At 32.9% G+C, this 23,848-nt stretch overlaps 2 protein-coding genes across 2 annotated transcripts in view; both read right to left on the bottom strand.

Annotated features, from left to right (window-relative positions):
* Window positions 1-23,848, bottom strand: part of GLIPR1 (GLI pathogenesis related 1) — an 897,418-nt gene that overhangs the window by 88,186 nt on the left and 785,384 nt on the right. The gene's annotated exons all lie outside the window — the stretch shown is intronic.
* The window catches only part of GLIPR1L2 (GLIPR1 like 2), a 43,502-nt gene that overhangs the window by 18,668 nt on the left and 986 nt on the right, over window positions 1-23,848 (bottom strand). The window contains exons 2-3 of the mRNA XM_050749463.1: window positions 4,368-4,613; window positions 2,364-2,467 (exon numbers count right to left, since the gene is read on the bottom strand). Coding sequence (XP_050605420.1) covers window positions 2,364-2,467; window positions 4,368-4,613 — 350 coding nt within the window. The remainder of the gene's footprint in view (window positions 1-2,363; window positions 2,468-4,367; window positions 4,614-23,848) is intronic.

The raw sequence follows: 23,848 nt of genomic DNA, 5'->3' as shown, positions 1-23,848 counted from the left end.
TTTCCTCACTATTTCCATTCTATGGTAGGCAGAATTCTAAGATAAATCACAAGATCCTCCACTCCTCATGTACATGCAATGCATAATTCTCAGGAGAGTGAATATGATTAATTTTACTTCCATAATTATATTATAAGGCGCTACTGACCTTAAAGTATTGACATTATCTAGGTTGGCCTTGACTCATCCTATGGGTGTTTTAAAAGCAGAGAGTTTTCTTTAGCTGGTCACAGAAGAGGAGTCAGAGATTTGAAACATGAGAAGGCTCTGACATATCTTTGCTGACCTGAAGATGGTGGGGCCACGTGTCAAAGAAACATGGGCAGCTCCAGAAGATGAGACAACACATGGCTCAGAGCCAGCAAGCAAACAAGGACAAGAGTCCCATCATCATACAGAGCTAAATTCTGCTCACAGCCTGAATGAGCTTGGAAGCAGGTACTTCTCCAATCCTCCAGGCGAATACTTAGTCAACATCTGGATTTTGGCCTTTGAGACCCTGGGAAGACAATCCTGTCACAATATGCCTGGGTTCATGACCTATAGAACTGTTTGATAATAAATGGGTTCTGCTTTAAATCACTACATTTGTGGTAATTCATTATCTAACTCGATAAAAAATCCACATGCTAAAACCCTAATCCAAAATATCAGTCTGTAGCCTGTACTATAGGAAACAGCCTCTTAATTATACTTCCTCTTTACACTCTTGTTTCCTTATATTTCATTCTCTACCAACAGTCACAGTAATCTTTTTGTTAAGGTGTTCTTTTCAAAACAAAAGTGAGATCATGTCACTCTGTTTAAGACCTTCCACTGGCTTTGTCATTACTTAGGATAAATTCCAAAATCTTTAACATAACATATGTTACTATATTTGGTCTAGCTGTCATCTAATTCTCTACCTCAACTCCTACCTCTAACCACAGTTATTCCTTTCTCAAACATGTTAAACTCATTCCAGTCTCTGAGATTTTTATACATGCTCCTACCTGGAACATACTTCTACCTGGAACATCTGGTTTTCAGCTCAAATGATACCCTTCTTCTGTGACTACCCTATCTATCTTCTAGACCAGTCATTCTCTATTTGCTAATCTTGCTTTTTACAGTATATTTTATTGTCTAATTAAAATGTTATTTATCTATGTGTTCACTTATTAAAGTGTTTGTCTCCCTGCCAAGACTATAAACTAAATGTGGTGTCTTTTACATCTTGTTAGTAGAAAGAACAGAGTCTGTACATACTTGCTGAGTGAATAAATGAGGATTTGTGCCCCAGAAAATCCTCTACCAACCCCCTCCTCCCCGGTGTACAATTCTGTTTGAATTTGCAACACCAATCAGTAGTAATTTTTAAAGTTTCTGCAAGTAATAGGTATCCCAATGCTTCCAGTCTGTAGGAGTGAAAGGACGCCTAAAATGTTTTGCAACTCTATATTCCAAACTTATTTTGCATGTCTATGTTCAAAGTTAGCAAGACTTCTCATCAGGAAAGAGCTTTCTGAGTTTAATTTGACGCAGAGCATAGTTCTACTGTTTTTCTTAGCCAGGGGAATACAATCAGTAATCACTACTTTTTAAATTTTTCTTTCTGGTTTAGTCTCAAAGCATTTTATTTGGCAGAAATTCCTTCTCAATCTTGGTAGGCAGTCAATTCTTACTGTTTATTTAAGATGTTAATTCAAACATTTTCTAACTTATTTGGAAGTTATAACAATATTACTTATAGTATTATATTGACCTGTAAGAAAGCTTGGAAATTTCCAAAAGAGCTCTCAAGAAATGGAAGCTATTTTGAGATGTAGTTATTTTCCATCATTTGAAGGTACTCAGGTATACGGTATAGTCATATATGAATAGCTTGACTAAAAGTTGTTTGAAGTGCTCTTCAATCTCGAGATGTGACAATTCCTTATATGTATAAGACAGGTCCCAGTCAATAATCTCCAAGGGGTGGTCAATTAAAAGTGCTCTTCATGTTACAAAACTGACATATTCCTGATACAATTCTTACTGAATAAATTTCAACACATCTAATTTTCTTTCTACTTCTACTATAAATTTTAGAATAAACTATTCTGGAAAATAATTTGTCTTATGCTAATTAAGTGAAATATTGTGAAATAATACTAAAGTTAAGGTTATTCTAGGAAGTAATATTTGGCCAGTGTATAAGTAAAATCAATATGTCCAATTTATGACTTATTTCATTATAAAATTGAAAATATTTCAATGTAAAGTATTATATTTAATTATTTTATAGTTCAAAAAACATAAAAATATATTGAAAGTTAGAAAAACTTATCTTGAAATTTTCTGAATTTATTTTTATATTCTTTTATTAATTTTAAGTAACTTACCCTGGTGCATAGTTGCATATGAAAATTGCTGCATGTATAATATGTCCAATTCTTGAACATGGAGTAACAGCACAACCAACTTTGTAAGAGTTGTCCCAAACAAGCTAAAATAAAAATTTCAAGAAAGACACAAAATTTAATTTTAAACATTTACTTTCATATTATAAACAATAATATATTCCATTCACATAGAACTTTTCACCAAGCAATTCAAGAAATATAAACTATTTTTATTTAGAGACATGTAGAGAGTTACCACAGAGTTGGGGCAGCATTTTCAACACTGTATTTAGAGAAATACTTCAATAGATTCTACCAATACCATATTCTTAGGAAGAACTGTTTGAGAACACGGTCAACCCAGAATAATGCTTCAGAGACAGAGGAAGTCACACCTGATGAATCAATTTTCAACCTCTGGTTGAATTGGAAAGTTCTAGGTTATTGGAAGAGAGAAGATGGGAAAGAGGAGAATAAGTTTTTAAAAGATGGAAGTTGTGGGAAAAAGGGAGAAAAAGAGAGACAATCCGATTGTAGAAACTAAAAGAGATACAAGAGTAGAGAAGAATTGAATGCTATTGGCATTTCTCTTTCTCTTTGTTAAGAAAATTCTATTGCAGGACAAAACAAAAGCTGGCCTTTTCATTAAAAAATGAAATAAAAGAGCTGGTTTCTATAAAAGAGAAACAGATCTTGAATTGGAGTAAAAAAGATGGGAATAATCAAAGGCATTCCAGAAATTATCTGTATAACTTTAATATTTCTAATACTTCCAAGTGAACCCAAAAGTACTTGTTTTGTTAATCTCTGTGCAAGAAAGAGGAACCATTCTTGTTTTATTCTTTATCTCAGGCCTTAGTGGTTTTAAAAGTGTGATCCTTAAAGAAATAAAGTGACACATTAAAAAGGTGATACTTTAGAAGAATAAAGAATAGAATATCTGCAAGAGTTAAAGTGAAGTTAAGCATGTCAAATGCAGGAAATGAAAATGTCTAGGAGACTAGAATTAAGGAATAAAAACACAGAGTACCATATCAGGGAGTAGATTTGGTTAGTTTACTGAGTATTAAAGCCATATTAAAGAGGCTAGGTTTGATAGGAGCAAGTCAATGGAAAATCACTATAACTTTCTAGAAGGAAGAAATGATCAGAAAAAAAAATAATGAAAAAATTTTTGAAGCATGATTGGATGAAAGAGAAAGACATGAGTTCAACATGAACAAATTCCAAAATGTTAAGTTCTACATAAAACGTGACATAAGGGTTTGTTGATTGAAAAACTACCTTTTAAATAAATGTGGGAGTTCATGTAATGATTTCTTGATTCCTGAAACAAATATTTATTGCAGACCTAAATAATGTCATGTTGTTGAGAATATATGGATGAAAAGGCAAGGTCCCTGCCCTCAGTGTAGATACTACACTGTAGATATCTACAGTGTAGATACTTTATACACTGATAAGACATATAAATAAATTATTGTTAAACAATGTGATGTGTAAAATAACAAAGGTTATGTACCATAAGTGTTTCAATATTCCTGGAGTATGAAGTGTGAGGGTGGATTATTGAACCAGAGGCAGGGAAACAATACTATTAATTTGCATTCCAAATGTTTTAGTCAATCAGCTATATAGTAGTATGTGTACTGATATGTGCAAAAAAATCTTCTACTTATGTTTATAGTCAATAATTTATAAATTATTTTTATTTACTGGTTTCTTTCCTCCTTTTCCAGTGTACATTATTTTTAGGAAAGTGCTTTTCATCTTTGAACATGGAGAGTAGGTTTACTCCATTTAAAATATTGTTTTAATTGTATGGTTCACATAAAAGATGGGATGGTAGACATTTTGAAGACTAGGAAGATTGATTAAAAGTGTGATCTTATTAAATGTAATAATTTTATTATTTGAGTTTATGTACAAATTTGAAACATAATAAAACTAGGCATAAAGCAATTAAAAAGTATTTGAATTAATAACAAAATAAAAATTAGATACCTGAACATAATTAGAACAGTCTCCAGAGCAACTGCCATTTTCAAAATTGTACATTTTCTTCTCTGCATGCCAACTTCTGATAGCAATACTTGCAGTAAATTCATTTTCAGGGCCGACCCACATATTTTCACCAATACCATAAAATTTAGGATGGACCATTTGTACATCTTCTAAATAAATATTATGCTCAAACACACATCTTTTTCCCCATGCTCTAGCAGTCCGTGATAAAGCTACATCCCAAGTCTGAAAAATATTCGAAAAGCAAAGAGAACAAAATAAGAAGTTTTTTTTGTAGTCTAAAATATTTTTTCTTGAGTCCTTATCAATAGATTTAAAGGAAACAATTCTAACTTTGTACTCGTGCATCTTGGTTGAGAAATTTCTATTGGGAAAAACTTCTATGGGATAATAAAAAATGAAATGACCATTTCCTGAGACAAAGTACTATGTATGTATTTGTAATTAAAATATTAGAATGCTAGATGATGGAAATGATACTATTTTCACATGTAGTCTGTTCAGAAGTATGTAATACACTTTCCTATAGTCGGCTCAGAGTATATATTTTTAAACTCATGCCTTTTTGTACACACAATTACAACAGTCTAAAATACTATTCATTTAAGAGGTATTTATTAATTAATGATTATATGCAAAATATCATATTGTCAAGAATAAAATGCTAAGTCAGCATAAATTTTGTCCTCAAATTGCTTTATTATAATTATATATATTTTTATATATATAATTAGATAAATATATTTTATATATACCTGATTAGATATACATCTCATATACACATCTTATATATATCTGTTTAGATACACATCATATATATTGGATTAGCTGTACATCTTATATATATTGGATTAGATATACATCTTATATATATCGGATTAGATATACATCTTATATATATCAGATTAGATACACATCTTATATATATATCGGATTGATATACATCTTATATACATATCGGATTAGTTATACATCTTATATATATCGGATTAGATATACATCTCATATATATCGGATTAGATATACATTTTATATATCAGATTAGATATACATCTTATATATATTGCATTAGATATATTTTTTATATCAGATTACATATAAGATCAGATATATATGTAAGATTAGAGAATAAGAGAAAGAAGACAGAAAGATAATATATAGTGTGTATATATATATACACACACACACACACATACATGAAAAACTTTTAACACATGGTAGTAGTTGGTGAATGTTACATGTAAGGCACATATAACGTTTGTTGCCAGAAATATGAGAAAATAGCATAAGATGCTGTTCCCTGGCTAGCTATCTGGAAATAACCAGAAATGTGTGCTTTTATTGTCATTTAGAGACTCATTAAATTAATTGTTAGTGAAGGACCAGAACGAAAACCGCACACTAGAAAAATCAACAAAATAGTGGTGAAACCAAAATACTAAGTACATATGTTATAGTGTGTCGGAAAGTAAACATCTGAAAACCAATACTCATACTTCCTCAGAGCAGGTGTGTCCAACATTTTGGCTTCCCTGGTCCACATTGAAAGAATTGTCTTAGGCCACACATAAAATACGTTAACACTAAGGATAGCTGATGATCTAGTAAAAAAAAATCGCAAAAGAATTCATAATGTTTTAAGAAAGTTTACAAATGTGTGTTGGACTGCATTCAAAGTTGTCCTGGGCCTCATGCAGCCTGCAGGCCACAGGTTGGACAAGCTTGCCTTAGAGTTTTCTTAGTGAATCCCACAGATTATACATAAATACAACATAGAAAATAAACATATCAGACCTTTAGAATATCTCCCCACTACTTCCTTTCCCCTAAGGTAACCACTATTAAAAAAATTTGCTTGTGTATATATCTCTCTATCTCTGTATATACAAACATACACACATTTAACTCTAAGTTTGGCTGTTTTAAATGGGTAGTTTGTGATCTTTCTTCCTTTGCACGATTGTGATCATATCATATATAATATTATTGGCCTTCAACTTTCAGTTTTCATGTAGAGAAAGAGTTCCATATTAACATAACTAGATTTGCTTAATTTTTACAAGGTCTACATAGTATTCCACAGCATGGATAGCCTATAATAAATATAATCATTTCACCATTAATAGACCTTTAGATTGTTTCCCATTTGCAAACAATGTCCCATGGACTATACTTCAACCTGATATATTTTACATATAGTTCACATACCTCATCCTTACTACATAGCAGTCATTATTTTAAGAGTATTTTATGTATTATTTCACTGAATGTTCCAATAACCCTAGGAGGTATGTATTATTATTATTATTTCTGTTTGCCCAGAGGAACTAACTAAAACACCAAGAGGTTAAGGAGTTTAAGTGTATTAAATGTCTCATAGATAGTAAATTGTGGAGCCTGGATTTAAACTCATGAAATCTAATTCCCAGCTCCAAGTTCATAAGCATTTTACTTCTCACAGCTATGTGCAAATAACTTGTAATAGCTCCAGATTCTTTTATTCAACTATGAATAAAAATCCTAATTGAAAAGAGAGGCTAAAGTTTCAAGAAGCAGTTAATGAGATATTTAATGAAATATGTCAAGATAAGGTTGATAAATGTGCTTTGAGAGGGCAAAAATTTTTTGTAAGCCATTAGTCTTTGTTTAGCTAGAAAAGCTGAATCCACATTCTAATTTGTACTCTCTTATAGGTAACAGGAAGATTTTAAGATTTTATTTCAATATATTTCCCTAGAATATGTCTAACTATGGGCCTTTTCTCATTAATTGGGCTTAGCATTTGGTGGACTCCATTAAAAAATAATTTTAAAAGGAAGGTATAATCATAACTCTCATACATGTGTCAATGATTTTACGTGATTAATTAATGAGGGAACTACTAAGATATTATCTTTGGATTAAGAATCCAAAGAATTCTCAAGATTATAGGCTGTATAGAAGTGCTGAAATCCATTCACAAATAAATATAAAAACTGGGTCTTATCCACAGGGCAATCGTCAATTACATTTCATCAGACACAATAAATTTGCATTTCTATGAGCAAAATTAGTTACATTACAATCACTTTTCTACAATTTAAAAATTGTAAATTGCCTAGCTCAAAGACAATTATAGAAAACATAATTGCTATGTGTAAGATAAACAGTGCACACAATATTGTATTTCACAATTTTCCCTGACATTTATCTTAATCTAAAAACTTATGTCTTTCTTCCGTTCTAGAAAATCTGCTTCTATTATTTCTTAATTTTCTCCCTTTTATTTTGGTTTTTAGTTCCACACCATTTGTAAGATTTAGGAACTTTGCATTCTATTCTCTCTTTTAATTTTTGCTTTGTGCTTTTACACCTTAATTTATTTATTCATCCATGCAATACATGGGAATATCTCAATAAGCTGAAGGATATAAAGTTGCATATGAAAAATTTCATTATTGAAGTAAAAAATATTCATGATACTTGTTAACACAGTAATGAAGGCTTTGGAAGACTTGCAACAGGGGAGACACCTGAGGCTCAACTCCAAACACAGGAAGGATAAGTGGGGATTTATAGCCATGGAGGAGGATGAGGGGGTCAATGAATAAAAAATTATTGAGGAGACATCAAGTTTGACGGGATTCTTGCTACACTGATCTAAAGGATTCTTGCTGAAGACAGGTCAGTGTAGCCAGGTCAGGCCAGGTAGATCTCAAGGTTGGGGGATGAAGATTTTGATCAGATATTCAGAGTAATCAGGTATCGAGGGTGGGAGACTTTCCTTAAACTGGGCAAGGTGGGACTTTCGTGAAAACTGGGTGATGCAGGCCATAGGACAGGGCCTAAATCCCAGGTCTAGTCAGAGAGGGCTCAGGAAAGTCTGACTAAAGTTTGGTTAAGTAGAGAGTCTTTGTTAGGCCCCTCTTGTATTTGTATCTGTCTCTCTTTCTCTTTCTTTTTGAGATAGGGACTTGCTCTGTTGCCCAGGCTAGAATGCAGTGGTGTGATTGTGGTTCACTGCAGTCTCAAACTCCTGGGCTCAACTGATCCTCCTTTGTTAGCCTCCATAGTAGCTGGGATTACAGGTGTGCACCACCGCACCCAGCTAATTCTTTTATTTTTTTGTAGAGACAGGGTCTTACCATATTGCCAAAGCTGGTCACAAACTCCTGGACTCAAGTGATCCTCCCACCTCAGCCTCCCAAAGTGTTGGTATTACAGGTGTGAGCCACCATGCCCAACACCTCTCTTCTTATTTGACAACGCATTTCATGCAATTTAACCTATTAAATAAATCTAATTAGTTTTAACTTTAAAAAAAAAAAGTAAAGGAAAAAATTCTTTGAGATAGTCTAGGGTTCTGGGAAATTTCAAGTTCAGCTCAAAATTAAGATTTCATTTAGAATTTGATCTTGGAAAAGCAATGTCATAAAAAATCTCAAAAGGTTTGAACACTTGACTAAATAAGATCTTAGACAGCTATGAAACAATACTTAAGCAATCTATTTAACCAATATGACAAAAGATTTTAAAAGTAACTATGGGGGTAACATAATTTTTTTTAAAGACCTTAGCTCTTTTAAAAGTGAGAATACGTGGTTTTCTTAAATAATCAGGAAAATAATCAAGTTTATATAAAGCACAGGAAATCATGTTAAGATATACAATCTTTTTATTCTAAGTTGATTACTTGAAAAGCAAAAAATCCCCACAACTTTTGGCAATTTCTTATTAAGAGCGGACCAGTAACCCAAGTAAATGTTGTCATTTTTACAGAGAAAAAATCAAATTCTAGTTTTACATCCCTGTACTTTTAATTTTAAATGTCATTGAAGGTTTTCTAAAAAGCCATTATAAATACAACCATCTGGTCTTAGCCAGCTTTGACCATGCAACATAAAATTTTCTTTTCACAAGCCTTTTCAAACTTTCTATATCCATATTTCTATATTTGTTGAAGGCCGAAAGAGTGAGGGTCATGATCAACTCAGTATACCACTGGAGGCTATATGAGTAAACTGCAAACTGTTCTCATGAAAGTGGATTGTTGGCAGACTGACAAACTGCGTCTGCTGCCCAGAAGGAATGCTGAGGGCAGTCATGACCCAGGCACAAGTGTTTTTTGTGATTAGTTACATCTGAAGCCTATTAATAATAATATGAATCTGTGATCAATTATGCAGCTGGCCAATTGTTACCTCCTCCTCCCTGCTCATTTCACGCAACAAATATGAAGGGCTGTGGAAGCTCAGGGTGGCTGCCCTTGCTCACTAGAGGCAGGGAGACCTCTTCTTCCTCCTCATGTTACCCTTCCTTTAAAACAGTTTCTTTTAAGTTTTCGTTTCTGCATTTGTCCTCCTTTGTTCAGTCTTGTAATGACGGTCTCAAGTAGTAACAGTAGTAACTGTTGTAGTGATGGTCTCAAGTAGTAACTGTGGCAGTCTGCCACATATATTGTTCTAAATTTTCTTCTTTCTCATCCTGACCAGTCATTTTATTTTAAGACAAAATTACTTTCTCCTTCTCTTGACAAAAACACATCCTACATTCCTTGTAAACTTTTCATACAAAGTGTTTCTATACATTAGTACCCTTGATTTCACAGAGAAAAACTAGAAAGTAAATAACTGTGAATTATTTGTCATATACCAGCATTCTATAGTAGATTAGCAAATTTTATGAATATACCATCTCACCAGCTTTTATAGGTATTTGCTACTTCATAGTATTAAAAACTAAAAAGTGTGCAAGCTTAAACTTATGCTTAAAAATGAATGTTTCAGCAGTTTATCTCACTTAGAAATTATCAATGAGTATCCATGAATTTAATCTAACATAACTTTATCAGTTACGAAAAAGATTTTGGAAACTATTTTTTAGTAAGACATAACACTAAACAAAGCTACCTAGCATCTCAGGTTATTTCCTTATTAACTATTCTTATGGCGCATACATATTACGTAAACATAAAAGAATGACAACAGCAAAAATACTAAAAAGGGTTAAATGCACAATTGTTGTTTTATTGCTTCATTTGATACATATGAAGTAATAGATATCAAGAAATTCATTTTTACTGCATCTTTATTTGTACATGTGTTCTTAGGCTGAATTTATAATTTTTATCATCTTAAATATCTTGTAGCTATCACAAGTTTATTTGACTTAGTAAACCCAAGTAGAATAAAAATATATGCTTGTATGATAATTAATTCTGATAACTCAGAAGACACAGCTGTGTTTTATTAAACCAACATTACTAAATTAGTCTTATCTGGCAAAGATTCACCCAAGTCAAGTGAATCTGAAAAGAATGTGGATTAGTTTGTATTTTTCTGAGAGTTTGAGGAATGTTTAATTTATATAAGCCTTATTTAGCTCTAAGGCAATTTTAATAGAACTCCTTTAAGAGATTTTATAAATTAAATTTGTAATATGATCTCAAGGTAAGAAAGTATCACATATACATAACATACATACGTATATACACACAGAGAGACATATATAGAGATCTTATAGGTTCATTCTAAAATTTTAGCCACAAGTCAACTGAAACACAATAGTAGAAAACTCACTGATTTACATAAAATACTTGGAATTATGTTTTTGACAGAGGTAACAAGTTAAGGTGATCTGCTCAATATGAGGACTAATGCTTTTTACCATTATTTGTGGAAAAGTCTTTAAGGCTTTCTTTGTCTTGATATGCAATCTCATGGAGACTGTGAACTACTTTTTAGGTGAAAGACTGGGAACATCAAATAGTTGTTTAGATGTTTCCAAAGCCTGTCTGGGTGGATCAAATATTTCCAATTTATTTGAAATATTTGTTTCCAATTTATTTTTCCTTTTTAGTCTGTTTCCCATTTATTTTTCCTTTTTAGTCTCAGGTAGTTGCTTCTGAGGGTTCCTGAGTTTCTTGAAAGCCTCTAATGGGGGCAGGGGATCTAAAGTTCTAGTGACTGTAGAGGCTGGTGTGAACAGAAGGATGAAGGAGGTAGGGGGTTGAAGGTGGACATATCAAGGGAACTGAAGGGAAGATCAAAGGTGGTACAAGGAGGAAGGAGGAGCAGAGATGATGGGAAGGGAGGGGTCTTAGAGGAGCTAGTTTGCAGAGATTTGAAGTTTCCCAAAGAAGCCACTGAAGTTCCAAATTATCCTTAGTTAAATTCACACCAACAAAAAAGGAAGTAGACAGAGTTGGTGGAGTATAGAGTTACCAGGGGCTCAAAAACGGGACAGGGGTTAGTAAACTGAGAAGCTCCCAGGAAAGCAGCAGAATCAAATGGGGACCACAAGGAGACTTCATAAGAAGCCAAGACAAATGTCCAGCCTAGGACTCAGGAAATGAATCTCCCCACAAAACAAAGAGTCAGGAAGAAAGACTTTCAGTCCAGGATTGAGAAGTGAATCCCCACTTGAAAGAAAGAATAGGAAATAAATTTTAAGCCTAGAAGGGGCCTCGCAGACAAAGAAGCCTAAAACTCGAATTCAGCTTGAGAGAGTATACAGAAGCTTAAAAATCAAAAATCTATCCTCACCATGCTTCAGCAGACTGTCATCTGAAGCAGTGGCTCATGAGTCAGACTCACCAATGGATCCCTAATCATTCAGGAGTGAAGACAAAGTCTTCAAAGGTGTGCACTTGGGGTCCTGGGTGAGAGGTTTGGAGATCCAATGATGAATCTGCTACTATCGGAGTCACAGCAGTACCATAACTGTTAAAGGAAAAATTGTTCATGACACTTGTTAACACAGAGGACGACTTTATTTAGGGCTTTTGTGGTAAGTGGTAAGACTATCATGTTAGAGAAGAGAGAATGGGCTCAATTCCAAATACAGCAGGGATAAGTGGGGATTTTATACCCATGGAACAGAGTGAAGAGGTCAGTGCATGGAAAATTACTAAAAGGAGACATCAAGGGTAGGGGGATTCTTGCTAAACTGACTACAAAGATTCTTGCTGAAGGCAGGCCAGACTGATTAGACATCAAGGGCAACAGATGCTGTCTAAACTGGGCTAGCTGTGATTTGTGATAAAACCGGGCAACGTAAGCTTTAGGACAGGGCCCAAGGTCAATCTCTATTCAAGAAGAAGGCTCAGAGTCTTCGTCAAAATACACATAACACTGATTTTGGAAACTGAACAAATTTAAGTAACGAGTTGTTACTTAGTCACAATGTGACTAAGGAAGAGTAAAGGAAAACACTATTAAGAGACTAGAGAATATTATTATTCTATTTACTTTCCAATATATATTGATAAATGAAATAGGCCTACATTTTTTCCCTTTTTCTCCTTGTTATGTTTATCACATTTGGAGATTTAAGTTATTCTAGATTTCTAAAATGAATTGAATCTTCCATTTTTTAAACACACAGAAACACATTAATATCACTGGAAATATCTGTTCTTTGAAGATTATTCAGAATTAACTTTATTGTTACCTAGGATTGAGGCCTATTTAAAGAATAAATCTTCAACATCTTGCTACTGTCTTCTAAAGCACTGCTGTTAGGGTTTTCTCTTTCTGGATTTACTTTGCAACTTACATTTTGCTAGAAAAACACTTGATTTCATCTGGATACCTAATATTATTAACATGGTTGGACATAGTATTGTCTTACACTTCTTGTAATCTCATCTCTATCTGTGGTTATAATTCTTTTTCTCACTACTAAAATAATTTGTTTTCTTTTTATCCCCTGAGACTTATCAGGAATGTGTCTATTTTTTTTCTAGTTCTTGCAAATAAGAATGCTGTTTTACTAGAAAAAATTATTTTTCATTACTTTTACCTATACAGCTATTCTCTCAGTCTTTGTTTCTTTTCTTTGAATTTTTTAGTTCACTTATTGTCAGTCAGTTTATGTAAAATGACATTCACAGTAAATTGCCTTTTCCTTTATTTATGTCATGTGTTTTGATATTGTGCCCATATTTTGGGGAAATTTTGTTTTTTGTTCTTGATCTGAAGATAATTTGAAGAATGTTCCTCAAGTCCTAAGTAGTTAAGATTCTATCAACCAACACTTTTTGTTCTTTCTAGTTTTATTAAATTTTAGTCAGAAATTTGGCCTGTAAAATTTCTACTTAAGCTTTTCCTTATGAGCATAAAACAAAGATGTTTTTCACGGATATTAGAATCCCTTATTGACAGGATATACAATTATTGATTTTGTCCAATTTTATTCATTGTTATATATAACTTACTTTTCAAATCCATTTTATAAGATTTTAAAAGAAGTATAGAAAATATCCTATAATTATCTTGTTTTAAAAAATATTCTTTGTATTTTTAGGAAATTTTACTTGATATATTTTCTATTTTGGCCAGTGCAAAGGCCTTTATTTTATCTTCATGGATTATACCTTTTTTTCCCCCAATACGTAGTATTTCTTTTTATCTTTAGTCTTCATTTCTATATTATTTTATAGTATTGTTTCTCTTTTTTAAATTGGAAGTTTCATAATATATTTTTATTCATCTTTTTATTTTCAATTGCTTCAGGTATATATTTTTGCAAATTATTGATAAGGAAATTAAATTCACTCATATTTATCATAACTTATATTTAGTTTATTTTAAAATATTATTTTATGTTTACAGTCTTTAAAAGTCATTTCCTATTTTTCTCTCTTTATATTGCGGGCTTGATAAAGTTTCTTTTTATTGCTCACTTCTCTTTTGCAAACCTGGAAGTTCAACTAACTTTTGCCATCTGCTAGCCACCAACATCAAATCATTATGATAATCTTTATGATTATCTTAACTACCTTTAACTTCAATTATCATATTTAAAATTACATATGGTTATTAAATAACAAAAAGACATATATATACACACATATATATATATAAAATTATGCTCACTTCCATTTTGATGTTTCGTTTGCCCATTTCATCCCATCATACACAAAGATCAGACTTCAGGAATGCTAGCCCTAATACATAAAATACGTTATTTTACTGAGGATCGTGTTTTAAATTTTTTTAGTTGCAATTACATTTTTTTTGCTGTATATATTTTTTGTTTCATGAATGCTTTATCACTTACTTATTATCTCCAGTAAAATTATCAACATGCATTAACGAACATTTTGTTTTAAAAATAAATTATTTTTTGAACAGATATCTAATACTTTATAAAAACAAAACCACATAAAATCATTGAGAAGTCATGTTGTCTTGCTCTCCACCATCCTATTTCCCCTAGGGCTTCTATATGTAACTAATTAATTCCTGTGGATCTGTCCATTATTTTTCATTCAAATATACATTATTTTTAATTTTCTTATATAAAACGTATCATAATATACCTTGCTTTTCCAAGATCCATGAGATATTGTCTTGTTAGTGTAAAGAATGTTCTCTGTCGGGCGTGGTGGCTCACGCCTGTAATCCCAGCACTTTGGGAGGCTGACGCGGGCGGATCACGAGGTCAGGAGATTGAGACCATCCTGGCTAACACAGTGAAACCCCATCTCTACTAAAAAAATACAAAAAAAATTAGCTGGGCGTGGTGGCGGGCGCCTGTAGTCCCAGCTACTCCGGAGGCTGAGGCAGGAGAATGGCATGAACCCAGGAGGCGAAGGTTGCAGCGAGCTGAGATGGCGCCACTGCACTCCAGCCTGGGCGAGAGAGCGAGACTCTCTCCAAAAAAAAAAAAGCTTTCTCATTCTTTTTTTTCCCCACAGGTGTATGGTATTCTTTTATGTGGATGAACCACATTTACTTTAGTTAACCCTCAGGGCTGGAAATTAGAGTATTTTTGCAATAATTTGTTAATATTAAATGATGGTACAATGAATAACCGTATAGGGATACCATTTCCTTCTTGTGTGGTAGGTCCTTAGGATGGATACCAGAAATGGCATCAAAGAGCCAAAGAGTAAATACATCTGTAATGTAGTAGGTATTGTCAGATTCTTCTCTACAAGGACTGTATCATTTTGCTTGCACACCAGTAGTACATGGAGTAGGCATGGTCTTTGACTTTGACACAAAATCCAGAAGCAATTTTTAAAAACTGATTAGTCGGCTACACAAAAATGTTAAAAAGTCTGAATAGCAAAAAATACATAAGTAGATTAAAAAAAACCTGACAAACTGGGAAAATAATTACAACTCATATCACAGATGAATGGCTCATTTCCCAAATAAATAATGGGAGAAAAAAAGTAAAAAAATCTGATTAAAAAAATCATTAAAGGATACTAACAGATCCTTATTCACATGAAAGGATGTATAGCTTTGCTTATAATAAGAGACATAAAAATCAGAGATCATATCTTACCTATCAGGCAAGTAAAATTCCAAAGTTCAACAATACTTTTATTGTCTTGTCTGTGGGGAATTGTTGACTTAGCTGGAGTTTATATAGATGTACGGATGAAGCAAATTACCTTTTTCAAATGACTACCCAGATCTAGCCTGGGTGACAGAGCATGACTCCGTCTCAAAAAAAAAAAAAAAAAAAAAAAAAAAAAAAAAAAAAAAACCTTACCTTTTTCAACACCCAATTTAAAAATTTAAAAGTCTATCGATAGCTCACAGATTTGAGATGTTACTTTTGTCATATACTAAATTCCCTTACATATTTGGGTTATTTCTGAACTCTACATCTTTCCAATGGTATATCTTTTAACATACTAGTACTATATTATTTTACTTATTGAGGCTTTATCATATGCTATAAAATCTAATATGTTCAATAACCCTCATTTTTCAAAATATCCTGGCTATGCTTATTTATTTATTTTTAAAACAATCTAAATGTCCATCAATAAAGAAACAGGTAAAAAATGTAGTATATTTAAGGGATAAATATCATAGCACATAAAACTGAATTAACTAGATTTGTATCTATGAATAAATCTCAAATGTATAATTTTGAATGAAAAACCAAGTAACATGATAAATTCTACATAATGCCACTTATAGAAATATAAGACAGAAACCTCCAAACATTATGTTTTTGGTCTAGATCATCACATATATATTTGAAACCTTAAAAAATGTATTAGAATGACTCATATCAAACTCATAAAGGTCACTGTCTCTGGGGATGGAGAAAGGGAACATGACTGAAGTGGCTGTTAAAAAATGTTAACATTGACTGTACTGTTTTTTCTTTTTTAAAAAAAGGAGGAAGATTTATTTGTAATATTAAATTAAAAATTGATATTACATATAAAACTACAGCCCATTATCTGGTACATGAGGGGAGTCTAAGTCTTGAGCCTTCTCCTAGTACTACAATGTCAGGTTAGAATTAGGAATCACTCAGCCCCAGAACAGCCCAGAAAAAGAAGGGAGGGATTCTGTGCTTCTAGCATCCAAGAATGTAAGAAAGTTAAAGCAAAAAGTGGACGAAGCTAAGGCACAATCTTCTAATATTACAAACCTATAAAAATGGTGAATAAAATGTTTAGTTTGAATCCTATGAAATTGCTTGTGTTTTCTAGGTCAAAAATGGTTGAAGAGCAATTCATATAGTTCAATCTTTGTATGATAAAGGCTTTTTTTTTTTTTTTTTTTTTTTTTTTTTTGAGACGGAGTCTCACTGTTGCCCAGGCTGGAGTACAGTGGTGTGATCTCAGCTCACTGCAACCTCCGCCTCCCGGGTTCAAGCGATTCTTCTGCCTCAGCCTTCCAAGTAGCTGAGATTACAGGCGTGTGCCACAACGCTTGGCAATTTTTGTATTTTTAGTAGGGACAGGGTTTCACCATATTGGCCAGGCTGGTCAGAACTCCTGACCTCAAGTGATCCGCCCGCCTTGGCCTCCCGAAGTGCTGGGATTACAGGCACGAGTCAACGTGCCCGGCCTTTTTTTTTTTTTTTTTTTTTTTTTTTTTTTTTTAATCCACAGCTGAGCTCAAAGGAAAGAAAGGTAATACTCAGGTGCCAGAAATGAAGAGAAAAGTTAAAAGTCAAAGTGGTAAACTCACGTGCCTAATCTAAGGAAAGGAAACATCAGATCAGATATAAATGCCACCAATGTAGGAAGAGAAAATGTAGCCATAAAGCCACCTAAGACAAGTTCTGGGACTGAAGTATTTGTGGAAAAATTAGGATGCCGACTTCTTCCTAAATGAAGCAGACCAGCAAATCCTTCCCAGAAGTCTGAGGAAGTGACAGAAAGTCAGATGGAAAAAAGTCATGTTATGTGAGAAATCAGTTCTAGATCTATACTATGCATACAGGTGGACACTATACTTAAATTGCCTATATATGCTGACAATACCCAAACAAATTATAAACATCAAAACTTAACACATTATAAATATAAAAACAATTATAAATATAAAACTGTAACAGGGGAGTAAGGCAAAAGCTAATAAAAACTAGTCTGTAGCAATATTTATTTTTCCACTATTTGGACAACATGGAACTCTTTCTCACACACACATAATCTCTGCTGAAAATGAGCATAGGATAGAAAATTATAAACATGACAGAGGCTCATAGCTAAAATAAGAGAAATGGCACCCAAAGAAACTAAAATAATAAAACACTAAAAATATTTTATGAAAATATAAAATAATTTATGTTTAAAATGATTAAATAAGTGAGTGTAAAAACCAAAATCACAAGAGAAAACAGAACAGTGGGGGAATATGAGCAAATTTTATAAAATAGTCTAGAAATTTTAAAAAATCAATTGGCCAGTTAAATATATCACACAAATCCGAAGAGAAAACTGGTGACTGAACAGTAGTTCTAAAGCAATGACTCGGAAGGAAAACAGAAAAAAAGATGGACTATAGAGAGAAAATGGAGAGCTGTGGATAAAAGGATGAAAAAGTCAGATATACAACTAATAGGAGTTCAAGACAGGGAGACTAGAGAGCATGGGGAAGGGGCAACATTCTATGAAATAATGCTGAAGAATTTTAGTCTTAACAATGGACATGGATACAGAGATTCAAGAAGAAAAGTTCTGAACAAAATAAATAAAAATAAATGCATGCTTAGTACCAGTATGGGGTAAAACTACAGAACAGCAAATATAAAATATTTAAAGTAGCTGGAGAGAAAAGATAAATCATCTTTAAAAGAGCAAAAGACTAGTGGATCTCAAACTTTAGTACACTTCAGAATCATCTGGAGGACTTATTAAAATACAGATTACTGGGTTTCAAAACCAGGATTTCTGATTCAGTAAGTCTGGGATAGGTCCTAAGAACTTTAATTTCTAACAAGTTCACAGGTGATTCTGATTCTGTTGTTGCTGGTATAGGAACCATACTGTGGGAACTTCTGAGTTCAGCTAACAAAAGAAACCTCAAAAGCAACAGTGGGAGACAGAAGATAGCGCTGACAGAGAACAATATCATTCAAGAGTGTGAAGTAAAGATTATTTTACATATAGAAATATTAAGTTTACTATTCACACTCCCTTGCTGAATGAGCTATTAAAAGATGTATTTTAGGCACAAGGAAACTGATTCCAGAAAGTGGTAATGCAATACAAGAAGTAATGGTTAGCTAGGATAAATAATTATAACGGGCCAGGTGCGAGCCTGGGCAACATGGCAAAACCCTGCCTCTACAAAAAATACAAAAATCAGCTGGGCATGGTGGTGAGCACCTGTAGTCCCAGCTACTTAGGTGGTTGAGATGGGAGGATCACTTGAGCCCCAGGGGTAAAGGCTGCAGTGAGCTGAGATCACAACACTGCACTCCAGCCTGGGCAGCAGAATGAGATCCTGTCTCAAAAAAAAATTAAAAAAAAAAAAAAGAAATAATAATGCTAAGCAACACATTCTTAAGCAATGACTCAAAAAATAAATCACACGGCCGGGCGCGGTGGCTCAAGCCTGTAATCCCAGCACTTTGGGAGGCCGAGACGGGCGGATCACGAGGTCAGGAGATCGAGACCATCCTGGCTAACACGGTGAAACCCCGTCTCTACTAAAAATACAAAAAAAAATTAGCCAGGCGAGGTGGCAGGCGCCTGTACTCCGAACTACTCAGGAGGCTGAGGCAGGAGAATGGCGTGAACCCTGGAGGCGGGGCTTGCAGTGAGCTGAGATGGCGCCACTGCACTCCAGCCTGGGCAACAGAGCCAGACTCCGTCTTAAAAAAAAAATAAAATAAATCACAAAAGAAAATACCTTGGGAAAAATGAAAATGAAAACACAACTATTCAAACATATGGAATGTACAAAAAACAGCACTAAGAGGAAAATGTAAGAGTGTAAGAGCTTACATTTTTAAAAAAAAATGAAAGACTCCAAATTGACAGCCTAACTGTACACCATAGGTAAGTAGAAGAGGAAAATTGAATGAAACCCAAAGTTACTAGAGGAAGGAAATAATAAAGATTGAAGCAGAGATAAATAAAATAGAGAACAGAAAAACAACAGAGAAAATCAGCAGACCTATGAGCTGGTTCTTCAAAAAGATCAGCAAAAATGATACACGTTTAGCAAGACTGAGTAAGAAATAAAGACAGAAGACTTATTCTTGGAAACATACAACCTACCAAAAGGTAGTAACGAAGAAACAGAAAATCTAAACAGACCTATAGCTAGTAAAAAGATTGAATAAAAACAATAAAATTATTAAAATAATAATACATTTATAAAATAATAATAAAAATCAGTAATACAAATCTCCCAACAAAGAAAAGCCCAGAACCAGATGGAGTCATTGGTGAATTCTAATAGGAGTTCAAGGCATATATTTAAAGAATTAACATCAATTCTCAAACTCTTCCCCAAAAATGAAGAGGGGGGAACATTTATTAACTCATTCTATGAAGCCAGCATCACCCTGATACGAAAGCCAGAAAAAGGTACCATAAGAAAACTATAGGCCAATATCTTTTATGAATATTAATATAAAAATCTTCAACAAAAACAAAAAGCTGAATTTAACAGCACATTAAAAAGAGCTGAATTTAATAGCACATTGAAAGAATTATACATGATAACCCAGTGGAATTTACTCCTTGGTGCAGGAATGGTTTGACATATAAAAATTAACCATTGTGATAGAATATATTAACAAAGCGAAGAAAAATAGCCACACCATCATCTTATACGTAGACAACCCTAAAGATTCCACACACAAAATAGAACCAATAAATAAATTCAGAAAAGTAGCAGGTTACAAAATCAACATACAAAAATTAGTTGCTTTTCAATACGTTAATAACAAACAATATGAAAGGGAATTAGGTAAACCACTCCATCACAATAGCATCAGAAAGAATAAAATATTTAGGAATAAACTTAGCCAAAGAGGGAAAAACATATATGCTAAAAACAACAAAATACTACTGAAAGAAATTAAGGTGGATACTAGAAAGTGAAAAGACATCCTGTGTTAATGTACTGGAATACTTTATATTGTTAAGACAGCCATTCTATCCAAAATGTTACAAATCAATGAAACCCATATCAAAATCCCAATAATGTATTTTTTTTTGCAAAAATACAAAAATACATCCCAAAATTCATAAAAAATCTGAAAGGACCCTGAATGGCCAAAATAATCTTGAAGAAGATGAAAAAAGTTGGAGAATGCACACTTCCTAATTTCAAAACTTACCAGTATTCTACAGTAATTGTTGTGGAACTATTAATAGCACACAGACATATTAGACTAATAGAAACGAATAGAGGGCCCCAAAATAAACACCAGTATATATGGTCAAATGATTTTTAACAAGGGTGGCAAGACCATTTTATGGGGAAAATAATAATCTTTCCAGCAAATGAAGTTAGGAAAAATGGATATCCACATGCAAAAGAATAAACTGGACCCTTACCTTATACAATATACAAAACTTAACTCAAAGACCTAAAACTATAAAACCTTTAAAAAGCACAGGGGAAAAGCTTCATGACACTGAATTTGGCAATGATTTCTTGGATACGATACAAAAAATACACACAATAACAACAAAAAATGATAAATTATACTTCATTGACGTTAAAAACTTTTGTTCATCAAAGGATATTATTGATACAGTGAAAAGGCAACTTACAAAATGGGAGAAAATACTTTCAAATCATATATCTGAAAAAGATTAATAACCAGAATCTATGAAAATTCCTATAACTCGACAACAAAAAAATATAAAAAGTTGGCCAAAAAGTGTGCAAAGGACTTGAATAGCTTTTCAAGGAAGAGAAAAACTTGGTCAAGGAGCAAATAAAAAGACACTCAATATCAGTAATCATTAGGGAAATGCAGATAAAAAATACAGTGAGGTATCACTTCATACCTGCTAGATGGTTATCATTAGGAAAAAAAGAGGAGTAAGAAAAATAAAACAGAAAATAACAAGTGTTATCAAGGATGTGGAGAAATTGAACCATTGAACATTCTTCGTGGGAATGTAAAATGGTGCAGCCACTATGGAAAACAGAATGGCGGTTCTTTGAAAAATTGAACATAGAATTATCATATGATACAGCAATTCCAGTTCTGGGTATATACCCAGAAACAGCAAAAGCAGGAACTGTAGCAGATAAATGTACACCCATGTCTATAGCAGTATTATTCACAATAGCCAAATAAGGGAAGCAATCTAAATATCTACTGACAGGTGAATTGATAAACAAAATATGGTATATACACACAGTAGAATATTATTCAGCTGTAAAAAGACAGGAAATCCTGACACATGCTACAACATGGGTGAACTTTATAGACATTTTACCAAATGAAATAAGCTAGTAACAAAGACACATATTGTACAATTCCACTTATATTTGGTACCTTAAGAAGTAAAATTAATAGGGATAGAAAGTAGAATGGTGATAGAGGCCTGGGAGGAGGGGAAATGAGAATAAAGTAATTATTTGATGGGTATGGTGTCTCAGTTCAGGAAGATGAAAAAATTTTGGAGATGGGTGGTGGTAACAGGCGCACAACAATGCGAATGTACTTAATGCCACTGAACTATACACTTAAAAATGGTTAAAATGGTAAATGTTATGTCCTGTATATTGTAATACAATTTTTTAAAAACAACAATTATTTTGGTATTTAAAAGCAAGGTAGAACAAAAGTACTACATGACAATAGCATGAATAAGGATGGAAAGTATTCAGAATTTGTGTTCTAAGATCTTATTAATATTTGGGTGGAGTTTACAGATACTAACTTTTGGAATTTATAAATACATATATTAAAATACTAAAAATAACCAATAAAATAATTAAAAAAAAAGATGTCCAAATATGCTAAAGAAACGTTTTAAATAGGCCATATTATTACGATAGACTATACTATTTACAGTTAATATTTATGTCTTAATAAAATACATGGGAAAAATATACATTAACTTTAAGAAAGAAGAAAAGGGTAAACATTTAGGGTGGGACTTTAACCTATACATCAAATACTATTCCTTTAAAAATGTCCATATTTAAAAATATTGACTGTGGGTATACAGGTATATTATTTTATATACCTTATGTTTGAAATATTATATAATTTTTAGAGATGAGATAGAAAACCTATGAAAAGTTGTATTAGAAAGTATTATGTGTTTATTAATTTTCAGGATTAAGGGTAATCTTCAAATTGGGAAGAAACAGAATTAGTCACAAAAAAATAGAAAATTAGCTGAAACTCCCAAATATCCCCAAACTCTATAATTGAATTCAAAAGATAAAGAATTGGCTTAGAAAAAAGTGTCTTCCGCAGATAGAACCAAGTGCTAGCATATTTCTACAAGAAAGCATATAATCTGACACAGAAATGATGACAATATGAAAGGTAAAGGAAATGAACGAGAAAGAACTAAAGTATGTCCTATCAAAATAGTATCTTAAAATTAACATTAAAACAAATTACCATTTTTATAATTTATCATTTAGCAAATAATTGAACATGTCCAAGTCAGTAAGGATGTGGTGAAAACAGAACATTTATACACAGCTGGTATATGCTAAATTTGGCACAGCCCGTTAGCATAGCAATTGCTGTGTGTTAAATAAATAAAAAATATCGTACCCTTTATTTATCCCATTTCTGAAATTTGTGCTAAGACCTAATGCTGAAGGAAGAAAAGACATGTCTAGGAAAGTAGTCCTTGCTATATAATTTATAACATAAACTTGAAGCTTCTAATTCCCTAAGAGGACAGTAATACTTGCTGGATTTTCAGTCATTTTAATGACAGTCATGAAAACTCCATAGCAACCAGGGAATAGTTGATGAGCTGTTAAATGACTATAGGGTGTAAAAGAGCGGGAAAGCAAGAACAGCATTGTAAGGTAAGGCAAAATCAGGGTCAAGACTAGGGTGAGGAAACTGAGAGACTTCCTTAGGAGCCAAATTTGGAATGGGCACCAAAAATAAAAATAAAATAAAAACCAATAATCAAGATAAAAAATATTTTTAAAAGGCAAAGCTAATGTGACATCTGTGATGGAAAAAGCTAAAAATTTCAAATACAAATAGGTTCTCGGCCGGGCGCGGTGGCTCAAGCCTGTAATCCCAGCACTTTG

Source organism: Macaca thibetana, chromosome 11 (genome assembly GCF_024542745.1).
Source record: "Macaca thibetana thibetana isolate TM-01 chromosome 11, ASM2454274v1, whole genome shotgun sequence".
In the NCBI taxonomy this organism is placed as follows: Eukaryota; Metazoa; Chordata; class Mammalia; order Primates; family Cercopithecidae; genus Macaca; species Macaca thibetana.
This window is presented reverse-complemented; position numbering and strand designations above follow the sequence as displayed.